The following is a 27,758-nucleotide window of genomic DNA, read 5'->3' as shown; positions in this document are numbered from 1 at the left end:
CCTAGAAGCAGTTCCATGAAAGTTCTCATTTGCACCTTGCAGCTTTTTTCTTGTTGTACCTTACATGAAAGGATCTCATTCCATTTACTGAATATGTCTGTTTCTGAAAGCTGTATTTTACATGTTGCCAAACTGGATTAGAACAACATAGATTGCCTGTCTTACATATATTCAGGCTTTATACAGTTTTCCTAAGAAGTGACAACAGTGTGAAAAGAGATAACAAGACCAGTGCACTTGGAAAAGGAGCAGTATTTTCTTTGGTTGATTTCTGAATAATAAAGTAAATTCAGTTTCCCTCCATCTCCCTAAAAGTGGAAGTATAAAATTAGCCAGCTGGTTCTTAAAGAACTAGTGGAGAAGAGTGGCCAAGCTGCTGGGGAAGAAGATACTCAAGACCTGATGTGACAAAGAATCCATGGCCCTGTAGAGACAAAAGGAATTTAACAAGAATATAAGCTTAGCAGATTGCAATTTCTCAGGTAATTTTTGAAAAACGGTGTTTATTACTTTAAAAAAACACCAGTAACAGAAGATGGTTGCCACCATTATCTGGACACAGGTAATAACAGCATAACAAAAATTTGTTCAGGCACAAAGTACAAGCAGAATTCAAGGAGAGAAATCACTGAACCAAAGAATTCAGACAAGTATGTCATTTTCATCCAGCAGATGTTGTTGTTACTTTTGTTTTTGTAAGTAGCACAGAAGAGCTGCTGGAAACATATTGAGCTGATAAATTGCATGGCATTGATTTAACTTTCTCAAGGAGAAAATAAAACAGTACTGTTCCATACTCAGAGTCAGCTCATGGATAATTGGGTCAACAAGAAGAAATATTCTCATCCCCATAGTTCGCTGGGAACCAAACTGAGTGGCCTTAGCCTTTGAGAGAGAGGATGTTTGCCTGAGCAAGTCCAGGCAAAACAGTGAGCTGTCAGGATTAACAGGATGCAAAGCTTCTTTTGATGGCATACAGCAGAGGGAAAATCAGACTTCTATTCTCAGATTGCTCAAGATGTTTTTCTTTGCAGTTCATTGTGTTTGGCTGTGGTCTTGGTATTCTTCCAAGCTACTTCATTTTTCCTTTTGTTCCAGAGATCCAGTATTCTGCCCATAAAACAGTTCAGGGCAATGGCATTTGAACTTCACTGCTAACATTTTAATTGATGGTATTCTTTAGTCGTCACTGAAAGTTGTTTTTTTCCTGAAAGCTATTTTTTCTGAAAGCTGTTTTTTCCTAAATGTCTTCCTCATACCAAACCTTAAACTTAAGGTGGCAAGCCACAGAATGTGTCAGAATATTCTTTTTCTAAATCACAGAGAGGTGATACCATGAGAAAGGTATAAAAAGCTTTATTTTAAATATTTAGGCTCAGAAGGTATTTTTTCAGATTTATGGTCTCTGGGAACCCCCTCCATTTGTTAATTCTTTTACTGTATCTGGTCTTACCTGTGATTCTCTGTGTGATTCAGTAATGGTTGTTGGACCACTGCTCACTTTTTCCCTTCCCATACGTTGGGCTAAACTGCAATTGCTGACTATTATCATTATGAAATTTTAATTTACTTTTTTAGAGGTTGTTATGTTTGAAAACTTAATAATGAGCTTTGCAGCTTGCAGTTTTCAAAAGTGTAATCTTGATTTCCTTGCAATTAATGAATGTAGAAAGAAACTGATATATCAAAAGCACATATTCTGCTTGCTAAGCGATGACATCTAAAATATCTTCTGTAATGAGCATCATGACAAGCACAGTAGAGATTGTACCGATTAATAGATTTTTTTCTCTGTAGTAAAATATCTCAGTCTATGCAATTATCAAAACCTCTGTGTGAAGCAGGGAAGGTATTAAAGTGTTTTTTATTTTGACTCATCTAGTACTGTTGCATCGCAAAATCAAGGCAATTTGGAAAATAGAATACAAATTACTTAAGAATTTTTATTTTATTTTATTTTATTTTACTGTAGTGTTAAATTTGCTAATAGAGAGCAAACTCTACTCACTTCTTTATCAGGTTGTGTGCTGTACTGGTTTGCAGTGATTGGTAAAATACATTTGTGGAGGGTTGTTCTAGCATGGCTCCAGCTGTTTTAGAGAAACCTTCGTCTTCAATAAGTGGATGAAATGTAATATTCCTAATATTCCTTGCAGTTCAGGAGCAGGGGAAGCTATGAGTAAAACAAGCATGCTTATTCAGAACTTTGCAATTCTGAAGTGCCATATAGCTGGTTAATAAGTATTATAGGGATACTTCTCTTGTGAAGAAAATATTACTATTTTAGGAGAAAATATATGACAAATGTCTTTGCCTCGGATGAAGGAGGTTGCCCAGGGTAAAGGCGTAGATTTTTAGACCTCAAGTATTTTTTATTTCTCTGTTTGTGCTTAGAGCACAGTTCCTCTGAAAAGTCTCATTTTCTTGGCGTGCCACGTCAACACGCTGCTGAGGGGTCTATTTGTCTCTGTTGCCCTCAGGACTCCGAGCCGTCAAATGAGGTGGTCTCAGAGGCCCCAGGTAACGTGGTACCCTCTACCTCAAGAAGTAGCTCTGAAGAGCTGATATCGGTGGCACAGAAACGTCCAGAAGAGGTAGGACATTCTGTGTCTATTCTTTTCCAAGATTAACTGTTGGGGGATACATATTTACCTCTATTTTTTCATGCCTAGTGTTGTTTTTCTAATAACAGATTTTTTAAAGCTGAAACTCAGTCTTATCCTCCCATATCAACAACGTGCAAGACCAAGGTGAATCTCAGGACCTTGATTAATGGTACCCATAAGCCAAGTATATTCTATATGCTACCTTTTAAATGTTTCCTTAGCTACCTTTACTGTTTCTTACTGTCAGTAATTAGGAAATTTTTTTTCCTATTCTTGTCTTTCACACCACAACAGTAACAGGAGTCTTGTTAGATTCTGGCAGATTGAATTTCAGTACACTGAAGAGTCAGAAATAAACTCTGTACATAGGTATATAGGTAGATATAATCCTTTTGTCATCCCTCACAAAATTTAAGTATCACTTACTTCTGGTTGTGCAAAGGAAAGGCCCTTGTCTATATTGTGCTATTTTTTTTTCTCTTGTTTTCCAAAATATGATACAAGATGCTAATGATGTACTATGATCATAAGTTCATACTTCCTGTTGTTAAAAGCAAAGGTGCTTGTAAGGTAGTTCCATAGTGTAGCCAATGAGTTAAGTTTTTTTCTGTCCCTACAATGCATCCTTGTAGTAAGAGAAGAGGTTTTCTGCAGAAGTCAGACTCACAACTTCATTTCATGGTGGCAATCATTTTCTCAGAGTACCGTTATTATCCTTAAATTAGCTCTTCCTGTGAGAAATAAGTCCTTCCTTTGGAGTGGCCTTAGCATGATTAATCTCAGCTTCCTCAAACAGTTTAGTTTTTACTTTTATTATTATTAAAGATAAAGATTAGTCTTTGCTGTTTTTTTCTGAGATTTCTTTTGACTGTAATTCACAGTAAAGGAGAGCAAGGAATATGATGCCATTTATTAGTTCTTTAGTACAACCTTTTAATAGTTATCAAATATCTTGATTCTTCTGATAGTCTTGTCACTTAGTCTGAAGAAGAGGGAAGTCCACAGTACTGGGCAAGGGGAATTCTTGAGAGTGACTTCTGGATGAAGACCGAATAGATACTTTACTTATTTTGGAATATCACTACATATTCCAACATAGAAAGTTAGGTTAGCACATCTAAGCAGTCCTGAGGTTAGATTAGTATAAGCTTTTAGCAATACTTTTGTATACATTCTTGAGTAGCAAACGGGACCTTTGGTCTATGGAGGGACATGGGTTCTGCCTCTTAATTCTCAGTTTTGCCAACGTATCTGACTTCACTTGAGAAATTAAAATTGGGAGCACAGATGATGTTTAAAAAGACGAGAAGTGCTGCAGAAAGAGGAATGGAACATGGTCACTTAGTAAAAGGTGACCAAGAGGAAGATGGATATACAGCTTTTGCTTTTGTGGAATAAAAACAGCTAAACTGTAGGGGAGAGGAAACTTCAGAGAATCAAAAGATGGAAATATGCCTTTCAAATTTTACTGAATAGCTCAGCAATAGTTTATATTGAAGCTGTTTTACTGAATGTGGGGTTACATGTTTATAAGGAAATGAGACTTTCTCCAGTCATATTTACTGCAATTTATATAAAAGAGAGGGAGGTGAGTCAGAAAGAATTTTGTGATTGGATTTGCAGGGAACCTTGAGAGGCGAGCACCAGTATGCTGAATTTCCAAATTCAGAACCTACCACGAAACAACCCATCTAAGTTATGCTTGGGTAAGTCAGCATGATAAACATTTGTGAATTACACCCTAAAACGCAGGTCAAAAAAAGTATTTGCAGAGTCTGACTTCAATTAGTACCTTTTTTATTCTTCATTTTATTCAAAATCTCCTGGTAAGTCTTTCAGTATCTGCTAATGAGTTAATATTTGACATTGACTACAGCTGCTGACTGCTGCATTATTTGTATAATTTATGTCTCATCTGAATTCAACCCATCAGTACTGGTGAGACAGAAGTTGTTAAGGAAGAGTTCAAATGCAGCCATGGAAAAGAGAAATAGGAGAAAAGATTAAAGAAAACAAAGTGGCTAACAGCTAAAGATTTCAGAAAGATGCAGAAAAATTGAGAAGGTCATGGAAAGTAGTGTTCAAAAAGAGTCTTGGGCTCCCAAATATGAGGACACACAACTTTTAGCAGGGGAAAGTAAGAAAAATCCCATGCGTTGCCACATTAATTTGAATTAAGTACATATTTTTCCTAATTACATTTTGTTTTTCTCTTAGGTAGACCAGTCTGAATCTAACACTCAATTACTTGTGTCATCAGTGGTATGACATTTGTGGAATGTAATCTGATCATTCAGAAGAGGCTTCGTTCTGCTTCTCTGGTCATTCCTCCTAATAGAAATGATGGTTGAATATTGAGTTCTATTCAAAAGGAGGGCAGGATGGCATCCACTCCTCTTATTGCTTCACTTCTTTCCAACCTCTTTTCGTGCTCTGATCGGGACACTGTCCAGCTATGTGGCATAGCACAAAAGCAATTGCAGAAATTGTTAACATGCTGAGTGTTTAGATTTGGACACCTGTGAAATTTATGTACCTGAGAGGGATTCAGGAAAGTGTGTGTATTCATCAGTGTATTTCAGATTCAGAAACACTTTGGGTTATAAAGTAACCAAACTGCCCTTAAAGTTAGAAATATACTTTATTCTATGTTTTCAAAAGCTGTGCAAACCTCAGTAAAATTTAAGTTGTACAGATTTGAATGCCTGAATAATTTTAATTAGTGTCCATCCTAAAATAAGGAAGTTTCCTCTGATTGAGTTAATATTGTATATATTTATTGGATTTTTTAAGAATTAGGGTTGAAAAGTGAATTGACAGAATTCAGTGCATTTGAAGGTGTGTGTCATCCTAATTTCAGCATAGTTTCATTAGACCTTCCTAGCAGCTTATATAGTATTGGTGGTTTTCCTCCAATAGTAATGCTTAAGACAGGAATTTTGTTCCCACAAGCCTTTCAAAATTCAGAACTACACTGTTGTTAGTATGCCTTGAGTCAATACAATAATTTTTTTCTCTGATATCACACATTCTCTACCATGAACAGATGAAAGAAAATTCTCTGGACACCGTGATTATTTAAAATGTTTTAAATGTAAGAGTACACCTGTTTGAATAACACTGTAACCGTTTGACAGAATTGAAAGGCTGATGAATCAGCCTTCATGACCCTTACTCTGTTTCAGTGGTCTCTTTCACTGTGCATCTGGCAGCTGCAGCATATTTCATAAATATATAGGTTTTTTGATGGCTATATAATGGCATTGAAAAAAGTGAAGGTTTGTTTTTGAAGTAGTTTTGCTTTCCCTTTCTCATGTAGTGGCTAAAGAGCAAGATGTGTGGGCTGTGTTTTGATACCACTTCTCATAGCAACACTTTACTTCACAGGGAATGATGGTATCAGTGGTTGGTTATCCAAGTAAGAAAATACTAGTTTTGACAGTTCCCTTAAACCTGAGTCTCATAAGAGGCATATTTTCATCTTTAATTAGAAGTAAAATAGAAGTACATGAGTTATGTGTTATAATTTCCTTTGCCAATCCTGTGGCAAATCAATTAATCATGTTTTAATAGTGTAAGCCTAGAGGCTAACAGAGCTGATATTTTTGAATGTCTGCATTGCCAGAACAGTACAGATACAGAGGAAAAGCTGTGCTGTCCTTTCTCTTGGATAAAAAAGTGAATCAAACAGCCAACCCTATTTGCCCTACAAGAAAAGCATGTATAAAGCATGGAGCACTTTTGGGTAAAATATGAATGATGTGTTCGTAGCATATGAACATGAATAGCTTATGTATCTGTGGTGCTTTTTGAGTTCTGTATTAAAACTATAAAAGCTGTGCAAAACACTGTGGTTCTAAAGACAGACTGTGGTTGCTATAAATATGTCTTTTTGTCAAAGTGTTAATTAAAAAAAAAAACAACAGTTACCCACATAGGGTGAGTTGAACTGCCATATTTAGTTCTTGAACACTAAATTTTTTTGTTTAACTTCTGAAGGGCTTTCCCACTCAGAAAAGTAATTGGAAATGTCCATTCTGTTTGGACCTAGCAGTTGTTTTCTAATGAAAAATCATAAGTGATAACTTATTAGTTATTTTATTTAGTATCATAGATGAATAATCCTCTTTATACCAATAGTTGTAGGACTGTGATTTTGGAATGAGGTTAATTTGTACTCTGAACCTTCTGCTACACTGAGATCTGCAAACAGACAAAACACTACAAAAAACTACCACAAACACTAAATGACGTGCTGTAAGAAAGAGAAGAAAACATTGGATCATCTGTGTCATCCATCCCCTCGTAGATGGAGGATGGATCCCTCCAGTCCAGTGCATTTTTTTAGTACTTTTTTCTGGTTTTAAAGCTTTTGTGCAATGGTGGTTTTCACAATTCCAAGGCCTTTTCCTTTACACTCTTTTACACTAAACGTCCTGTAAGGTGTTTATTGGAGAATGTTTATTATACCACTTCTCTTTGTTTTCTCTGAGAGATAACGGAAGAGTTGCAACAGATTACAGAACTGGAATTGCTGTGCATTTCAGATTTTTCTGGGCCTAAGTCAGATTCATTGTAGAAAAGACTGATATTTGGTTCCTTGACTGCAATGTGGTGATTTGACCAGTAATCCGTCTCTTCTTGTCAGGGCGTGTCTTCCAGCCATCACACTCATTTATCAAAACAGAGGAGCTGAGTCACCTATTCAGATAATTTGGCAGTCAAGAGATTTGTTTGATTTTACTTTTCATGCTTCTACAAGTAATTATTGTTATTGTTACTCTAGTCCCCATTAATATTTCAGAACAAAGATGCTTAGCCACATACCTAAAAAGCCTTAGTCTAACTGTGTTAAAAGTGAATTAATAATGAACAGAAGAAAGGAACATAATACCTTTGACTACTGAAGTGGTTCCTCTGTAAAATAAACTGGGAAATACAGTTGTGCATGTAAATGCACTGGAGTTAGGAATTAATATTTTCCATCTAATCTCTTCACATAACTGTTTTATGTAATCTTCTTAATAACTAAACCTAAAGGTCGCAAGATGGCTGGAAAATGCTGCCATGCAGTTCTGCTTTTGAAGTCAAAATTTATTTATGTATATTTAAGCTGTAAATGGCCTTATGAAATGAGGGCTCCTCTTAGAAGAACATTATTAATTTAAAAAATGAATTAGGTCTGTTCAAAATTTCCACAAATCCAAGACATTTTTCTTTATTTAACCTTTTCACAGTCTCTGCCCTTCTTTAAAGTACATTCAGTCCTATATCATCTGTTACCCAGGAAGGTATTTAATACATGACTGGGCATCATTTGCATTATACAAAAAGATTAACTTTACAAGCTCTGTTATTAATCTGAGGAGCTCTACATATTGACCTATGAAAGAACATAATTAAGTTAGCTTAATTAAGTTAATTAATTGTTACACTCTGATGAACTTACTATTGAGAGGAAATTAAAGGCAAATAGAAAATGGCATTCATTGGTTTGAAATCATATTTTAAAGGATTTCACAAAGATACTTTATATATAGATGACGAAAATATCTATTGTGTAATAACCAAAGCTGAGACAATTAAAATCCCTGCAGTTTTCTCCTTTATTGCCTGACATTCAGCCATATTTCTAAAAGTAATTAAAAAAGTGTGCTAAAAAAATGAGAAAAAAAACCTGTTGTGAGTTCTCTTTTCTCTAATATCCAAACAATTGAATTCAGAAATCGACACCACTGTCTACATATGGACTACAGAGAAAAGCACACCATCAAAGTTCATTAAGGTGTCTGATACCACACTCTCCTTTGGGGTAGAGAAAGGAGGGAAGGATTGAAAGACCCCCTAGGGCAGCAGTCAGTACCCCATCACATGTGCATGCCCATCAGCATAAGAATGTCTTTCTCATGCAATGGTGCAAGGGAAAGGAGTGGTGCTCCTGGAATTTACTACAGTCAGCTGCATTTCTGTTGTCAAGCGTGCCTGCAGGTTTACTGGAGGAAAACATTCCGGGTTTCAGCACAGATCCTGTGCATGGATAGACCCTCCACTTGGGCATCTGGGGCGCATTCATCAATCTTGGTATGCACTGATATGTGCCCTGCAGATCATCAGTTCCAAGTAACCATAATTAATAAACAGCAAGAGAAAAATGGCAAAACATGCAAAAAATGTGCCGCAGTGAATGCTGCCAAATGAGCATTTTATTAATCTGTGAGATTCATTAATTTTGCTGTGGCTTTAAATGGAAATTATTTTCCATGAACAATTATTAGCTCTCTACTATTTCTTTTCCTTTATTTGCCAGGTCTATACATTTTCTGTATGGCATCCTCAGAGATTTTAGGATTTCTGTTGTAAAAATTAGTATTTTTACTCAAGTGAAAATACTTTCCCTGAGGTATTATTCTTTGGCATTTTTAGATCACATGAAAGAGTCATTGATCTGTGGATACATTCTCTGGAAAAACAGCAGCAGGAAAGCAGTGGCATTTAGGATTACTTTTGTACAATTTTGTATTCATATTCTGAAGCCAGATAAGTTGGAATTGCATTCCTCCAAAGGGAAAAAAAAAAATCTTTCCTTGAATGATACTAGAAACAATTTTTAAAATGGATAGGATCAGAAAAAGCAATTAAATTACATCTATTGTATATTTAATAAGACACATTGTTTAACACCTTGCCCATAAAAAATAGAAAAAGAAAAATTAATTTTTGTAAATTCAGTTTGAAATTAGCATGTTGTTATATTTGACCCCTTTAAAGTGTTATGGAGCATTAAACAACTTGTTATATTCTAAGAGGAAAGAACAGCTTTAATTTCAGCTTCAATGACATGCTTAAGTCATAATTTACCTTTTTTTGTTAGAGGAAGAGAGTGGGAAATTGATTGGAAAATTAGAATTAAGCAAGCTTTGGGGAAAATAGCAGGAAATTGTTCAAGGTGAAGGCTGTTTCCCACCTGCTGTATATTTTGATAGCTGTACTGATGTCAGTGAACTTTAGTGTACCTGTGTGCACTATCTGGTCAGCTTTGACTGTATTGCTGTGAGATACCCGTGAGGTGGCATGGTGCCATGTCGTGTAAGCTACTGTTGCCATTTGCTGTGTGGCACCTGTGATATACAATGGAAGTTCTTTCCTGGAGGAAAGTAAATGTGGCTCCTTCCTTCGATATATTATGTGCACACTCCTAATGTTCCTTTTTTTCTCTCTCTCTCTTCTGAGGGATTCGTTGTCTTCTCTCTTATCTGTAATATTTGAATGAAAAATTAAGCTAATACATTCTCTGGTCGGTGCATGCAGTGTAAATATTAGACTTCACATTGCATTATGTGAACAAAGCAGTGATCCTTTTTTTAGGTGATACATGATATCAGAAATTTTCTATTTTATTTTAGTATGACAGGTTGAAAATATCATCAGAAACCTTTTAAGTTATTATAGGCTAGATTTCAGATAATGAAGCTTGAGCATAGTTGAAAATTTCAATGTCATCCTTAAGGTAGTGAAGATAAGCAGAGGTCAGTCAGTAGTCATTAATATAATGTAGGTTATATAGATTTTCCCTACCCAGTTGCTTCAGGGTTATCTCTAAACTGCAGTGCAATCCCAGTAGTGTTCCAATGCTGCTTCATCAAAGTATTGTTTCTTTGCCTTTCTCTCACTGTTAAACAGAATATTTAGACATTAAAGAGTTCATATTGCCAAATATTTCAGTGCAGTAGGATCAGTGATTTGTAACTTGTTAGAATAGCTCTTTTTGCTATTAATGTGTATTTTTGTGATAGTTATATACACATTAATCTACCTTATTAACGGTAATTTAAAACTAAATTTATGTTAACTTCAAGTATGTATTTTCTGAACATTATCAAGTAGATTAGCACACACCATTATCTTTAATAGCCCTCACTGACCTACTAAATCCTTCTTAAGTGAACAGTTTTCCTATAATTAATTTTTTATTTTTAAGAGTGGCTACTTAGCTATGAGTCTCCCAAAACCTCTAGATTACCTGGAATACCCAGAACTATATATTGTATGCTGTAGTCATGGGCTTTATTTTATTTAGAAACTGAAAGTGTTCCTGAAAATATAGTTAACTTCAGAGAAACTTAGACTGTGATGAGGAGTGTTCACTTTGTTCACTGTGTTCACTTCCTGCTGCTCTTGTTGGTCCAGCAGAAAAGTGAGCTGGGGTAGTGAGCTGATCTCGCAGACCAGAGTGTGACATCTGTGGGTGGTGGGAGACATACATAACTGTGGACCATGACCTCCCTCTTTAGTGTTAGCATGCAGAATGGTCCAGGACTGACAGTGAGATTGCACTGTCATTTTGGTGCTCTAGAAAAAATAAAATAATCTTTAAAATGCTCATTATTGTTTCTGGCTTTAATGTATTAGCCAACTCTTCTGTATTTATCCATTCAAAAAGAACACTTTTTCATCTTTTTACATCTGTATTCTCAGTTTACCCCACAAGAGTAGGCTTGTCGTATTTGGATTGTTCAGGAGATTGACTAAAACTAAGAGCTACTCTGCCTAATGCTGTAACTGATGAAAATCCTCCTTCTTTCTGTAAATTAGGATCAATTACTACTTGTAAGATTTTCAGACAGGTGATTAGTTACACAAAATTTAGACTGTGATCAAGAACCACAAATAATGGAATTCACAGAAAGTGAATGAGGTGGCAATGTGCCCAGATGGCCTAGAAGGTGAATGGCATCCTGGCTTGTAGCAGAATTAATGTGGCCAGCAAAAGCAGGGCAGGGATTGTCCCTCTGTACTCAGCAAAATGATGAGGCTGCACCTTGAGTGCTGCATTCAGTTTTGGGCCCCTCAGTACATGAAAGACATTGAAGTGCTGGAGCGTGTCCAGAGAAGGGCAACAGAGCTGGTGAAGGGTCTGGAGCACAAGTCTTATGAGAAGTGGCTGAGTGACCTCGGGTTGTTCAGCCTGGAGAAAAGGAGGCTCAGGGGAGGCCTTATGACTCTCTACAACTACCTGAAAGGAGGTTGTAGTGAGGTGGGGGTCAGCTTCTTCTCTCAGGTAGGAAGTGACACGATGAGAAGAAATGACCTCATTTTGTTCTAGGGGAGGTTTAGATTGGACATTAGGAAAAAGGTATTTGAGGAAATGGTTGTCTGACATTGGAAGAGGCTGCCCGGGAAGTGGTTGAGTCACCATCCCTGGAGGTATTTAAAAGACTTGTAGATGTTGCACTTAGGGGTATGGTTGGGCATGGCAGTGTTGGGGTAATGGTTGGACTTGGTGATTTTAGGAATTTTTTCCAGCTAAAGGATTCCATAATTCCGTGATTCTGTGTTCAAATCCAGGATTCTAAGCTGAGAATTCTTTCTGAAACTGGAATAAATTCAAGTAGTAAATTCTAATCTGGGGGAGAATTCCAATCAAACTTTCAAAATGAGCAGTGAGTGGAGAAAGTTGCCTTAAATGTGTACAACTGAATGACAATAGAATCGTTCCCTTTATGTTTTTCAACCCATTGATTGTACTTGACTCCAGTGTCCTCCATGTTTTCAGTAGACTTTTTATGCATAGGCACTCACTGTAGGTAAACTCAGTTAATCCAATATTGGTCACATAGAGTGGGTATTATGAAAATAAATGTCCAGAGTTTAGGATGGTAAAGACAGACCTATAAAAAAATACCTGGTAGAGAAGTAAAGAAAATTAAGTTAAAATAAAGCCATATTTCTTCTAATGTATCTCTGAATTTAGGATGTATAATACTCAAAATGGAAGACAACATCCAAAAACCATGAAGAAAGTGAATATAAGGAAAGGAGCAGAGATTTTTTTTTTTTTAAAATTCATTTTGGATGCTTATTTTTATTCTTATTTTCTGACAGTCTTTATATAGTTAGCTCTGGGAAAAAAATCTCAATAAGTCAGCATTTAAAAATGGATTCACCCACAGAATATAATTTGAGTGCATGCTGTGCAAAATTTTAGATGTTTGTTTCTGCAAAATATTGCTTGTTTTAACAGCCTCTTTCTAGTTTCGAGGGTGGTATTTAAAATAAGGATACTGACAAAAGTTATGGTGTCATTCAGAGCCTGTAGAGGTAATCATTAGATCACCATTGTTCATATTGTAGCCTGATAAGCAGCAGAATAAAAATAACCCAGTTTTGAAGTCATGTTGTTACTTGAGAAAGCTTTTAGTGTCTGCAGAGGCACTGAGTTATTCAAAAAGGGGAAGCTCATTAAAACCTTACAAAAAAAGTAAATCCAACCCCTGTTCCTGTAGGAAAGATGAAGTCAAAGAAAATTCTGTCTTCACCAGAAGCATGACACTCTGCAAGAACTCTCATGCCAAGAAGGGAGATACATTTGATCCCTCCATCCCTCCCTCAAGATCTCATGTAGAAACACTAAACACTCAGAGAAAATTTGAGATATACTTTTAATTATTTTATCTAAGGTCAAAAGTTGGAAGAATTTGGAGTGTTCTTTAAAATTCTACTACTTCTAAAGTCTACTATTTAAAAATTATTTCTATGATACTAAGTGTTTCAGGCAGAATTTCTTTATTTCAAAGGTAATTCTATTTAATAATAATATTTAATTTTGGATACTAGTGTGGGTAAGTTTGATTTGTTCTTGCCTTCATCTTGCAGTCTTCCTGGGTGTCCACCTGTAGCCATTGAAGGTAACAAGAAACTGGGCTAGGGAAACATTTGTTCTTACCCATTGTAGTTCTTTATTTCTTCACGTCACAAGTTAACCTGCCAAAGCCCATGTATAGTGATAAAGTCAAGAAATAGTGCCAAAAATTAAAACTTTTCAGATGCAGTATTGCATATATGGTGTGGTTCCAGGTTGGAATTTTTTTTTAAGCTAAGTTAGCATCTATGAATTGTGATTTATAGTTCACTGTTTAATACTAATGTAGCACTCCGAGAAAATGGCTCAGCCAATTTTCCAGAGTATTATTACTTTAGAACTTCCTAATTTTTATTTACTGAATTAATGCTACTTTAGTTTTCATTCAAATCAATATGCATTGAAGTTAATAAGCAAGGGATCTCTACGTTACAGTCTGTGAGGCTCCCATAACACAAATTATCAAATAATTCTGTGCAATTATATATTATACTTTTCTCGTGGCAGTCTTACTCAAAAGCTTGTAATTTTGGGTATTTATTTTTAGCTCCATAATTTATATCATCGATGCATTTTAATGTTGGAGTCAGAATTATATGGTTAAAAGTACTGAATCAAAAAAGAAAGAGCGTTACTTCAGAGAGCTTTCATTTCTAGTACAAGAACAGATATTGTGGATTAAAAAAACCTTTAAAATTATTTTGGATTAGTTCACTGCATTTTGGCTAGATTTTGCACTTCATAGGAGAAATCTTGGATTTTTTTAAGAGGAAAGACTGATAATAAGAATGATAATATTGTTTTAAATATTTGAAAATTTCACGGTTTTTTTCCTAGAGAGTTTATTATTCGTCAGGCTATAATAGCCTCTACTTCTCTGTATAATATAGAAACTTAAGCTGATAAGAGGAACAAGACTAAATACAGTGAAAAGATCACAGAATGGAACAAGCAGATTCTTAGCCTTATTAATTGGCAAGCTTAAGCTAGAGAGGTATTGCACATAGGAACTGGGAAAATGGAAGGTTGTTTACACAAATATTTTTCCACTAAGGCTCATCATTAAGAGGCTTTATGAAATCATACCAAGGATCTGTATCAAGCGGCTTCATCATCCATGTAGTCATGAAGTGAATGTCATCAAAAATCACTGGGCCTAAACACTTATCAGCTCACTATGATAAAATGACTGCATTTTTATTTGCACAATAACCTCAAATCCTCATATTAAAAAGTGGCAAATTTTTTTGCCCTTTACTGTTCTAAGTGTGACACATGTAACAATTACTCATCATTCCATAATAGATCATTTGTATCAGAGTACTTTGTCTTTTCTCTATACATAGAATAAATATTTATGTTTTCTCATTTTTCTGAACTAGAAGATACTGATAGAATAGGTTTGAAGTGTCAACTATAATTCATTGCCTGCAAAGAAAAGCTTTATACTGATACTGTGTGAAAGGAAAAGAATATCTAAATCATTTCAGCAGCAAGCTTATAACCAAGATAATATCAGCATTTTCCTTCTTGAAAATATATATGCCATAAATTAAAGGAGGTCTTCAGTATTTTATTAAAATCCTTCTGACAAGTTTAACCCCATCTTCAACAGGAATATATGTATGAATATGAAAACCTTTTTTTAAAAAAGGGAAGGTCAATTGAAAGTTAAAACAAGCTTGCAGTAAACTTCATACTAATCCTGCAAATATTTTTGTTTAGATTAGCAAACTATGACACTTATTTAGTGTCAATTTTATTTTGTACCCATTTTATTTTTATTGAGAGCTTAAGATATATCTATCTATTTTGTACAATAGTAATGTAGTCTGGGAAAAAAAAAACAAACCCCACAAAAAATACGTATACTGAGGCTATTTGAATGAACTCCTAATTTAGTTAAAATTAGCCTTAGCAGTAAATGTAATAGTGGGGAGGTGGATATCATAGTATATAATTATGTTCAAATATATACATACCAAAGTAATTGGGTTAATAAGAATATAATTACAATTCAAAATATATTTGTAATGAAGTTTTATACACAAATACTATGATTCAGTATCTTCACACATTTTCACCTCTGCTTCCAGCTTCTTTAACAAGAAAATGCAGGAAAATGTTGGCACCATCTGTAAGGAAGAAATAGCAGAAGATAAAAGTTGTATATGATGAAACCCTGAATCTGTTTTTCAGAATTTGTAGCTGTCCCTTTATTATTGTTTGAAAGTACTTTAAAGTATCATATGCCACGTTTCTCTAATCCATTCAAGGCTGAGTGGTTAAGTTTTGTGCTTTTTATGTGAATGCTCCTTCCCCAAGCCCTGAGCTGGAGCAGCAGCAGCAACTCCCACATTTACAGCCACTTGCTCCCTAATTCCAGCTGCATCTTCACAGTCATCTGACAGAGGTGCTGTCCAAGGCACCTCCTCAGAAGAGACATTGCTTTTTTGGAACTGGTTTCATGCACAGAAGATCCAAAGAATCCATCACAGGATGGAACAACTTTCTGCAAATAAGCAGAATGAAGTCTTGTTGTTTCTGATGTATGTGAGGATTTTACTTTGAACTCCGAGTGTTTTTTTCCAGCAATAAATTTAACTTTAATCACTCATTATTATCACATCACACTGATGATGAAATAAGCTGGAAGATTTAGTAAGGTCATATATTTAACAAGAAACATGTGAAAATATAATTTTATGGGGTATACCCAAAGTTTTTGTTTACAGCTGCTGCCTTGATAATTGTTTTCTTTAAAATATCAGATATTAAAAGACAATGTGCAAATGAATCTTTCCTTTCCATGACAAAATCATAGAAGCAGTCCATTTTAGAAGCAATTAGTATGTTTGGAAGGTCATTAATGTAAAGCTGTGAATTTGTCCCCACTAGTGACATGAATAAGCTAAGTGATCTTATGGTATTTGCTGTTGTCAAATTGCATTAGCATCTTAGGCATGATAAGAATGTCATTAGTGTGAAGCAAAAATTAATTGCTATGATAAGGCAATAAAGCTTGTTTAATGCTGCATGATCAGTAGCTTGAAAGAAACTTGCAATTTCAATTTTAATTCTTTCTGCAAATATTTCTGGTTTCTACAGTCTCTGAATCTTTACCTTCGTGATTATTTACAGACAGAGTGGAATTTACTCTTGGATGGGCAATCTGTAGAAATAGTGTAATGGGTGACTCCATTTGCTTGCCAGCTATCCTTGCCAGAATGTTTTTAGCATATATATTAGGGAATTGTTTCACTATCCCATCCTAAAATCCATGTGGAAGATAAGGGTGATGAGTTTATTCCTTCTCTTGTCCACCAAATGCATCTTGTGTAAGAAAATTTTGTAACTTTCAGGGAGTTCAGACACAGGAAAGATGAATCCCAGTCACAGACATTGAAATTAACGGTGGTTCTGTATCAAACTGCATAGAAATGAATTGATTAGCTTTGGTCATTCTTTGTTCAGGTCTGAGGCATCATTTTTTAAGATTATGCTTTTTATGTACACTGAATTTTGGTCAGCTGTCTCAATAGGCCTCAAAGTAACACAGTACTTCAACCCAAACAGCTGCCTGCATACAAGATGAGAACCTGCTTTAACTGGTGGGTTCCACTGCTTCCTGTTTCAGAATAAGAAAGATGCTATATGAGGATATGTCAAAGTATGTGGTCATACCTGTTGGAAATCAGGCCCATACTTAGGCCAGCACATCCATTTGGCTTTTTGGTGATAAAGACCCATGCTAGCAACTTTGCATTTGCAGCACGTCTGTCAAGGAACTGGCTTCTAGTATAGTGTGGAACAAGTTTGTCAGACAAAATCTGCATTAGGCTACCAGTATGTATAGTTGCATATAGCAGAGGCTTTTCTCACTTTGGTAAATTTTCAGTATCTTCTGCTACAAGAAAGTAGGGATATCAGATGAATTGATTTAATTGCAAGTCAGCTTTTTGTGCTTTGAAATGGAAGTACTGAGAAGTATTTGGTTGTCTTCATTCCTTCCTAAACCACAGGAGCCTGCCTACATAGCATCAAGTATGATGTCTTCATGGCAGATGGAGCAGGCACACTGACTGCTAGTCCCTGATGCTTTTCAAACATACATCAATACTTCTGAGCCAAACAAACTCCAGGGTCATATAATCTGGTGACTTCTGCATTCCAGCAGGAGAATTCACAACTTCAGAATGTTTCCTGAGGAACTTGCTTCACATCTTCCAGCACTGAAAAGCTTCATCAAGGAAGGCTTCCACTTGTCAGAAATAAAGTCATATTGCTCTTTTCATAATAGCGTTCCAGTTAGCTGTAAGTGCATAGCTTAGAAATTTCAGCAAGTCAGCCAATCTTGCATTTGAAAATGGCATTACAGTGGAAGCAGTCAGGAGGGATATATCTGGGTTTTCTGAAGTGCAGGTTTCTTATACTGCATAGCCCTGATTGTGCATCTCAGAGAGTGTGAGAAAAATTGTTAACTGCAGAGTATCTACTGCTTGATTTTGAAGGGCTTGATAGATCACTGGTTCATAAATGCTAATGTAGAAAGGAGGAGACTGATGCACAAGCCAAGCTATTGAAGAGATCTGTTCTTGCATTTATTTGGACAGGCATGACATTTTGTTGTTAATTGACTCTTCTCATCCTTTCCTGCCATGGGTTATGAAATCATATGCCCTGAGGAAATGAAATTCAATTATGCATTTAATATTTTTGGATTAGTGGGGCACATGCATCTGGCATGGTGAAAGCAGGATGATTTTATATATATAAAAGTTAGTTAGAAAATTTATCTCAGTTGATATAAATATGACCACAACCTGCTGTATTCCTCAGAAAATCTACAGCATTTGAGAAAAAGGCTGCTATTATCACTGTTAGAATCTGTTGCATTAAGAGTATAGAAATTGGCAGAAAATAAACACCCTTGCTTTCCAGCTAGTCCTCAGAGATCAAAGGGGCTGGATGTGGCGCATCTCATGGCATACGTCGTGGAAATCCCTTCACCACTTATTTCATGGCATATCTCATGGCCATAGGCCTCATTCCTGTGGAATCTAAATCTTTTTCAGAGTGTTGAAACATTAATGCGATGGGGGTTCTAACATATTTTAAAGTTTGGATTATGAAAGTGATGACAAAAATATGTTACTGTTCCCAAATAGATGGTGGTTGTCCGGTTGGACCATAGTCCCAAAACATGTTTGTAATTCTTCAGGTAGAGAGTTTTTCCACTTTAAATGTAAAATTAGAGGAAAAACTATGTTGAGAATTTTTAAAAAGTCAGATCTTTCCTTTTATCCCAAGGATCTTCAGGAACTTTTCTGCTTAAAAAGATGAGAATTTTGTGAAGTAGGCTGCGAAAGCTGGAAGGAAACAAGCCTGAAAGTGGTGAAACACTTAAGGGTGAAGTTCTACACATGTTAAGGAGGCAGTTTGTGGGAGGAAAGTGGAGTGGCCTTGAGACATGTTTTTTTCATCATCTTTTGTCTAAAGTTATCAGCTAAATATAAAACAACCAAATGGGCATGGAGAAAATTCCCTTTTATTCTCTCTATCAATGGATAAGACCTTGAAAATGAAAAAAGTATGCTTGGGACTTTACCCAAGGAGTAGAAGAGGACTGTGTTACATTTAATGAAACTATTCAGACAAAATAACAACCTTAGCTGTCACTTCAATCATTCAGAGAAACAACAGGAAAAAGAGGATCACAGATACAGCCTGTATTTTTACATAGTCCAGGAATGCAAAGGCTTTTCATTAAGCAAGAATGTTAGCTTATTGCTGAGATCCAGTGCAAGAAAGCTGCAATTCAAATCACCTTGGAAAGAATATTGCTAGGAAATGTATTTTCTGTTTTCTTGGGTAGTCTGCCTCCTTTCTGCACATGTTTTTACCTCTACTGGCCTAACTTTATAATATCATGTATAAACAGTATCCTGTGGAGAAGTGTGTAAAGCTGACAAGTTTGAAAGAAACTATGTTAAGAATATGTTTGCTTCACAGATTGTAGGTTTTTTTAATTTGGGTACATAACATTTTCTTTCTACTTCTTCTGCTCAAGACATGTTAAAGCCAAACATCTCTATGAATAGATACTAGTATGACTAGGATAAAAAGCTTTGTGACACTGCATATTGTGATGGGAATATCTTTGTAGTATACTTTCATCAGGTTTAAGTTGCTTAAAGATTGTTGGGTTTGTATTTGTTATTTAAATCCCTGGAGAATCTCACTGTGCTGACAGGGAGTCTGACGTTATATTCACAAGCAATGAGAAGCAATGTTACTTTGCCTTTGAGACATCAATGGACCCATAGCTTCTACAAGGAGGACATGAGGATGCTGGTTTTCTGGCCCTTTCTTGCCAGGACATACAGACAGCAAGCTGCTCGCATCCACCAGTGTCTGTCGTTAGGATGTTGTCCAAGTGCTTCCTGGGCTAATCAGTTCAAGAAAGAAAAAAACAAAGTAGCAATGTGCATTGACTAGGAAATCGTTGTTTTCTGTGGCAGTAAAATATTAATAAGTTTTCTCTGAATGGGGTCCTGTCTGCTGTGGGATGGCTGTTTAAGGTACACGTGTGTGCTTTCACCTAAGAGGAGATAATACCTGCTAAGGGAAGCCCTTGCTGAATAGGGTGGCTTATACACTTATAGGCTCATCATTAATATCTAGTGCTGTAATAACCTACAAATCTGAGCTGTTCAAGTACAATCAATTATTGTGGCTTTCAGAATAGTGCCTATTCCTCTTCTTCTTGTCAGACTTGAGTCACATCTTGATATATGAGAGCTATATCTGACCATAGCTAGTGCTTCATGCTGGTTTGTATGGAGCCATCTGTGGGTTAAATGTCTCAGTTAATGAGAAGCTGACTGTGTGGGATTGGATTACCACCTGGATTAGATTTCTAATGCAATACATTTCCAGGCATCCTCTTTCAGTATTTTCACAACACTTCAGTCTATATTAAGGTGGAAATTGGATTAAAAGGACAAAGCGTGAAGTCATTTGCTGAAGCAAACAGAGTGTTAGTGCCAAATTTTGTATAAAAGGATGCTGCTGAAAGGATCGCGTGTTTCTCTTCTAATCCTCAGAGAATCCCTCTGCCTCTGAGTTTAAGGACTTTATTTCCAAATACAATGCACAGGGGGTACATAAACCCCTGTTAAACAGTTCATTTTGTGCATTCATCTCTTGTTTGTTTATGGTATTAAAAATGTTTCAGGCCTGGAACAATCCCATTCATGTAGAAATCACTTTGTAAATTTAAATACTGTATTAGTGACAGCTCTGTTCAGAGAAAGTATTTTGACATGTGGGCAATACTAATAGCTATCCTCCTGAAATTAAAATTTTAAATATATGAAAGAAAATTCTGCCTTTTATTTTTCTCCAACATCAGTTATATAGAGAGACAATTCTCGCAATGTCTGAAAATGTTCTGTTGCTAGGACAACTGAATAATTGCTTTTCTTGGATGTAGGGACTATTTGTGTGTGAAACCTCCACTGTCCATTGAGTAAACAGTAAAGTTTAAATTGTAAGTACTAGACAGGACATAAATGATACTTTTTAAAAGTTCAAAATCAGAAACTAAATATCTGAGAGCTTCTGCATTCAAAGCTCTAATTCTTGACCACAGTCTTAACAATTATCTTCACACAATGCAAGACAGCCTAAAAATGAAATTACATTCATATAGAAAAAAACAGGTCTAATTTCAGCTGGCCACTGCAGCTTTCACAGAGAGAATATGGACTAGCATCTATTAGGATTTGGTCTTCCTTGGAGAGCAGATGCTTCTCCTTCTGAAAAAGAGGAATAGACACATCAGTTTCATTTGATCCCACTGGCTGATATACTAGCATTGACTTGATAGTTACTTCCTTACTACATTATATTTTAAAAATGTACTACATTCTCTTTTCGTCATTCCAAACCAGACACTTTTTTAATGCATTGCTTTCTGATCGCTCTCAAAGCATCTTTCCAATTCAATAATTTCCTGACAAAAAGCAAGTTTATATGAAGTAAAACTGTTTTTTGTGTGCTTTATAGCTTGCTGCATATCATGCAATATCATGTAACATAAAATTCCTCCTTTCAATGATTGTTTACTTTTCCTAGAGACAAAAAATAAGCATCAGAACTTAAAAACAGACAATTTCTTACAATAACTACACTCATTTAATGTTTTCTTTGCTGGTTTCAGAAAGAATGGGTGATGTTCTTGGCTAGAAAAGTTAATGCTTTTAAAGCCTTCTGTACTTTCTGAATGTAATAACAATGACAGCATTTAGCACTTATATAAAGCTTTTCATGCATAGAGCTCCATCCTGACATTGAAAGTATTATTAGTCACATTTTACAGATAAGTTCTTTAACATAGCAGTCAGTTCAATTTCCACACCCTCCAGGCCGATAAGTATTTTAGTAGGGGCACAAATGTCAGAGGTTTTAGCTGAGAAATTCCTCAACTGATTCTCAGACCTTGCTTTACTAGCAGCACATGCATTAGCTTTATGCTGATTTCTGTTAGTGAACCTTCTTTAAAATAGGAAACCCACTAAGTACCACTCCTCCATTTCTTCCTCTTCTCAAGGGACATTTTCCTGAGGTTTTTTGATATCCAGAGGTTTTCTCAGCACCCTTGACCTCAACTCAGTTTCCTCTGCAGAAGGACACATCTACAGACTGACCCAAGGCCCAGTACAGTTTTGACAAAATATCTTCAGTAACTGTCTCATTTTTAATGTCTGTCCTGTACAATCAGTATATTTGTTTTATAAAGAAATATAAAATATTTCTATATGAAATAGTTTTATATATATTTTTAGGATAATCACTGTTTAATAATTCTCCATTTATTAGCCATAACTGGCACAAAAATGTGATTGAGATACGTGGCCATTATCCTGACCCTCTTAGCTTTTATGATATTCTATTTCTTGGCCTTCTCTTCTTTCACTTTTTTTCGTAACTGATTTTAGACTCTGTATGATCAAACTCTCCAGATGTGTTTATACAGCATGTGGCATGATATGAACTAGCCAAATTTGGATTATTCATTGACATTATAGATAAATATTATATCTATGTATTACCATTTATCAATTTGAAAAGCAAAATTTTGGAAGGATTTAGAGACCTTTCTATATCTAAGTCTCAAAAGGCATCATTTGGGGGAATTTTCAATTGACAGGGTGTTACACTCCAGATTTTAAGCCATAAGCTGCCTGGAGTGGTTACATTTTATTTAAGACTTTTTAAAAGCCTTTTGATTTGTTATAACCTCGAATTCGCATCCAGAGAAAGAGTCACACACTCTTCTCTAAGAGAAATTATTTTAATTTAATGAGAAAAATAAGGTATTTTGGCAAAAGGTTTTATGGGAGTAAAATATAACCAAGAGAAGCATTTTACTAAAACATCCAGTACAAAAACTCAGTTCACAGAAAACACCTATTGCAAACAATCAGTATATCAGCTTTAGTAAAACACAATTCATTGGGTTTAAGTTACCCACAAGTGAAGGAAAAGAGTAAAAGAAGAAAACAGTTTAAAAGGGTAAAGAAAGAGAGAAGGCCCTCTTATGTGTGGGCCATGTGCTCTCATCAGGCCTTATATGATAACCACCATCCCCCCCGTGAGTTGGTTCCAACCCATACCAATAATTCAGTAAGATTCAAATCCAGTATCTCACACAGGGGAAGCAACAGCTAACAAAATTTTTCATTATTTGCTTTTTTGAGAACTTGCCTCCTGAAAGGTTTCCTTGATTTTAAACAAATTGAAAATACTTCAGCCCAATTCAAGTAAAAAATGATTAATGCCAATAACTGTCACTGACTTTAAGGAGAGTAGTGACAGACAAAGAGAAACATCAATTAACATAGGAAGAGTAAGATTGTTGATTTTTTGTCTGCCAAAATAGACATCATTTGCTGTGTTGTCTTCACAGCCTTATATATAGTTAAAAAGCATATTTAAAAATTAGTTTGGCAGAAGAAGTAGTAAAGTTACATTTTTTGTTTCCAAATTTAAATTCTAACTTAAATGGATGTGCTTTAGACTTCTGTGGTTCTTGATGTGTTGGTTGTCTAAGGTACATCCAGATGAGAGGAAGCAGCAAATGAATTGCCTCAAATACTAAGTAATATTTGCCATAGGAGAACACGAGCCTGTGTTTTCTACATAACCTTTTTATATATATACTACATGTTTGGTTTGGTTTTGTGAGTAAAGGAGATGTGCTGAGCTTATCTTAAATCATCAGTAAACAGAAAATAATGAAATAGCTACTGGCAGTTACTTCTTAGAATCATGATATTCCAGTTCCTGGAACTCCTGTATATGCAGAAAGAGAAAGCCTAGTGAATAAAAACAGGCAAATAGATTGCAACTAAGTAAAATGAATGAATATATAAGCTTTTCCCCGATGTTTTTAGGTCACATTGATACTTACAAGAGTAGCTGTTGTGCAAGAGCAGAGAGCAGCAACTACCAAACATCTCTGTGGGGCCATAGCTGACCCTGCGTAAGGTGCTCTTAAACTTTTTCTAGAGGTAGTTGAGTGACAGCACTAGGATTTCAGGAAAAGATAGCCCTCTGAAAACAGCCTCAGCTTCCTCTTAAATACCCATAATTTGAGTGCCCTGCTTGATCGAGGGGCTGTTTAAATTCACTATTCCATTCCAGAGAAGCCTTGTTTTACAGCATATTTCATACATAGCCCCAGTAAATGGTACTGTTCAGTTCAGTAATCAGATGAGTTGAATGTAATGATGCATGTGTACATGTTTGCAAGTTGTGGCCCTTAATGGTTGTGAAGAATATTATGTCGTGGTAGCACTGTGATACAATGTAATGGGAGACAAAGAGCCTTCTGAGTGAGGAGTCATCTGAGGGATGGAGTTAGTGAGCTTCAAAAAGAGTTTCAGTGAATGATATTAAGTTACTTCAGTGTTTTAAGGGAAAAGTACATAAACAACAATTTATAATGTGAGCTCCATAATGAGCTCTTTTAGCATAAACATGCAAAACACTGATTAGTTATAGCTGAATTTCTCTAGCTTTGGAAATATTCTAAAAATGTAGCTTTTCAGTAATTGAATCACATCAAAGTATTCTTTTCTCCCACTCTTCTAACAAAGCTATGTGTGATTTGTTGGAGGGCGGGCAGAGATGAGAAGCAAGACGTTGACAAACCAAAAGATGACTTTGATGTGGTATAGTGAAACAGTAACTTCTAAATTTATCACAAAGAAATGCACAGTGAACCTGTAAGGAGTCCTGTTTGTGGTGACTACTACCAGTGAGATGAGGTCTGTCAAAGTTTCTGAAAGGCAACTAATGTTTTCACTAATCTGTTTGTTTGTTTGTTTGTTTTTAAAAAGTATATAAATATTTTTAGATACCAAGTTTGGAAGGATATCAGAGTATGTGTGAAAGCAGATGTTGCTTTTATAGTGCAGGTTTTTTGGAAAGTTCCTTTTGATGATATTTGGAACATAGAGTTGCACATTACCATTTTCAGTTGAAAGAGTTTCATCAGATTCTGACTTCAAAAAAAATTACAGAGAAACAACATTGCTATCATGACAAATTACCCAAACATTCCTCAGTATACCCACTGAATTAAATAACATTTGGCTTTAGATTCGCACTTGGAAATGCAAAGATGAGTGGAGTTTGAAGAGAACTCAACTTAACTGTAATTTTTTTTTTAATTTAGAAGCTAATCATCCTGAAACTATTAACACCTTGCTATATTAAATTTTACAATTTTTATTCTTAAGTATGTGTTTATTACCAATTGATACACAATTGGTGCTTCAAAGACAGCTGATTTGATCTATTGTACGAAATAAGACTGTTCAGGCATCATTACAGGATCAGAACAGTAAGAGCTACTTTCAAATACAGCAATGAAAATATAAAAACAAATAAAATAATTTTTTCAATAAAATAAAATGACATAAAACCAAATCTACAAGCCCTCCTTTGCCATCAAACCAAATGAAATCCAATGTCTAAGGCCATTGTCTTGTCTTGTTAGATTTCAGGTCCATAGACAAATAGATGAAGGGAATTATTCTATGAATCATTACGCAACTCTGTATCAACAAATTAAAAGTATGTTTATACAGCTTGGAAAGGAATGATTTTGGCTTCAGTGTAGATCTTCAGTGCATGTGTTAATTCAAAGTAAATGAATTATAACAGTAGGGAAGGTGTAGGTCTTCCATGAGAGACTGTACTTGGCCTGCTAGCATGAAACTATGGATCTAATCCTGGCCTAAAATACTCTTTTTATTTTTAATAGATTTTGAACTTTGCCTAGTTACAGTTGTTGGATTCTGAATTTAAATAATCCTATATGTGTTTTGGGGGACCTACTGAAAGAAATTCTGGGGTTTGGCTTTTTTTAAAAGCAAAAGTCTTTTCAATCGATGATTTCTTCATCATTTGCACAGATTCTACTTGCTCTCACAGTCTATCCTCCATCTACTTCTACAGCTTTGTTCATTTCTGTCTGTTTTGTTGGCGACTTCATGGATTGCGACTAAAGATAGGAATTCAGTATTACAACAAATATAAAGTCCTTTTTTTACAGCACTTCCTTGTATCACATTTTGGAAAATAGGTGACTAAAGTCCTTTGCTGTTTAGACTCCTAAGTCATCGTATTAACTCCACCGAAAGATCTGTCTTTTATGCCTTGAGCCTGAACAGAATTTCACGGCTGTACTCAGGTGAAATGTTCTGATGAAATAATAAGAAAAAAGCTTTCTCAATTCTTACCTGTCACATTACAGCAATATTTTCATGAATTCCCAAGTTAATAAATTTAAAATACTACAGTAGACTTTTTCCAATTAAATGAGCATTTTCTTTTGTCATAAGGAAAGAAAGAACTTTGGTTATGCTTTTTACAGTAATTTAATTAAGCATTTCCTGTAAGTTCATTCCAGTATCTATCATGGCTCACTAAAGTTGAAATTCAGTATAGAATGGTAGATTAATTGCCCTTTGTCTTAGATGAAATAAGAATCCTAAATATGCAGAGTCATGAAATTTAACTGTGTTCCTCAATTGCTTATTCAATGCTTTGGAAACCTGAATCAAGAAGAGGGCCAAAGGTTGTTAAATGTAGCGAGTAACACAGATTTTGAAGTTTACTTAATGAACCGAGTGTTTATTACTATGAAATAAATGCACCATTTGAAGAATTATGGTGGAAATGTAAAACATTAAAACTCTAATTAATTTTGGTCAGAAGCATGCAATGCACTCATTTTTCCTAAAACATTTTCATTAGGGTCTAGATTTTCTCTGTTATTGAGATAAATTTATTCCTTTCATATGGTAGTACTATCTTTTTCCATTGAAAATATGTCTTTCAGTGATGTTTACAGTGATGTCTTTCATCTGCCTTCAACTTTGGGCAGTGTGTCTCGATAGCAGCTTCAGAAGAATTTTTCTCTAACTCAGTTTTTCCTACTTTTCTGTTTAATGTTGTTAATCATTTTGGAAGCAAAGAATGTTCAGACCTCTTGATGAAAGGCTTTCTGTAGCCAAACTTATTTGTGAAAACAGTTAGAGCATGAAAAAAATCTTCACCTATCATTTAGTAACTACCAAGATACATGTATAGCCTAACAACTGAGCACTTAAAAATTAAACTTTTATTTGTTGGGGTATTTTTTTATTAAATAGTACTTAGAGATAGAGCTATTAATTCATTATTATTGGGCTGAGCATTTTTGGTCTCATGTAATTATTGTAAGAAGAAGCCATTTTATTTCTTAGTATAAAGAATACAAACATGAATAAGTTTTGCCTCTTATAGTTTAGTAAATGTAGAGGGTAAATATGGCTGGAGTATAACCATAAATATTTAAAATAATCTTGATTAGAATATGCATTCCTAGGCTATGGAATATTATTCTGTAGTAGTATTATGAATATATACAAAGTGAAACTTTCTGTTTTAAATTTACAATTTATAAAAATAATTAGTATATTTTAACATAAGTAGAAAATGCTGTTGTGGTTTCCATGTATGTGTTTATGTATGCACAGATGTAATTATTATAATTGAGGGACAAATTGGCCTTAGGAAGAATCTTAATCAGGACAGTGTCGGACTTGAAAGCTTGAAAACCGGTGCAAGTGTGCACTTTGAGACCAGAGGGGAATTTAAGGAGGTCTGTCCCATATGGGCAGAGGACAGTCATGTTAAAGTCGCTTTTCATCTCTTTCTTAGTTGATGTTTCAGGTTTGGGATATCTAAGCATTTATAGATGCAGTCTAATGTTCATAAGCGTGAACCTTCAAAGAATCAAATTGTTAAAGAGGAAACATTTTTCCTCTACTTTCTTTAAGGAGAACCAGCTGAACTTGTAAAACAATTGTTGGGTTTCAAGCACCACCTGCCCTGAAGAGGATCCCAACTGTAGTGGCAGTCAGCCAAAAGGGCCACTCAGTGGAATGGTTGCC

At 35.3% G+C, this 27,758-nt stretch overlaps 1 protein-coding gene across 3 annotated transcripts in view; it reads left to right on the top strand.

Annotated features, from left to right (window-relative positions):
• PHF14 (PHD finger protein 14) overlaps window positions 1-27,758 on the top strand; it is a 158,055-nt gene that overhangs the window by 123,760 nt on the left and 6,537 nt on the right. The window contains exons 18-19 of one of the 3 annotated variants that reach the window (XM_050332580.1): window positions 2,481-2,594; window positions 4,230-4,312. The exons of 1 other annotated variant lie outside the window; for it this stretch is intronic. In XM_050332580.1, the coding sequence (XP_050188537.1) occupies window positions 2,481-2,594; window positions 4,230-4,301 (186 nt within the window). In that variant the 3' untranslated portion in view covers window positions 4,302-4,312. The remainder of the gene's footprint in view (window positions 1-2,480; window positions 2,595-4,229; window positions 4,313-27,758) is intronic. One more of the 3 variants, XM_050332579.1, reaches the window with a different exon arrangement.

The sequence above is a fragment of the Myiozetetes cayanensis genome, unplaced genomic scaffold (genome assembly GCF_022539395.1).
Source record: "Myiozetetes cayanensis isolate MyiCay16 unplaced genomic scaffold, myiCay2020 scf1, whole genome shotgun sequence".
Classification (NCBI taxonomy): Eukaryota; Metazoa; Chordata; class Aves; order Passeriformes; family Tyrannidae; genus Myiozetetes; species Myiozetetes cayanensis.
The sequence above is the reverse complement of the archived record's forward strand: the minus strand, read 5'-3'. Positions and strand labels throughout refer to the sequence as shown.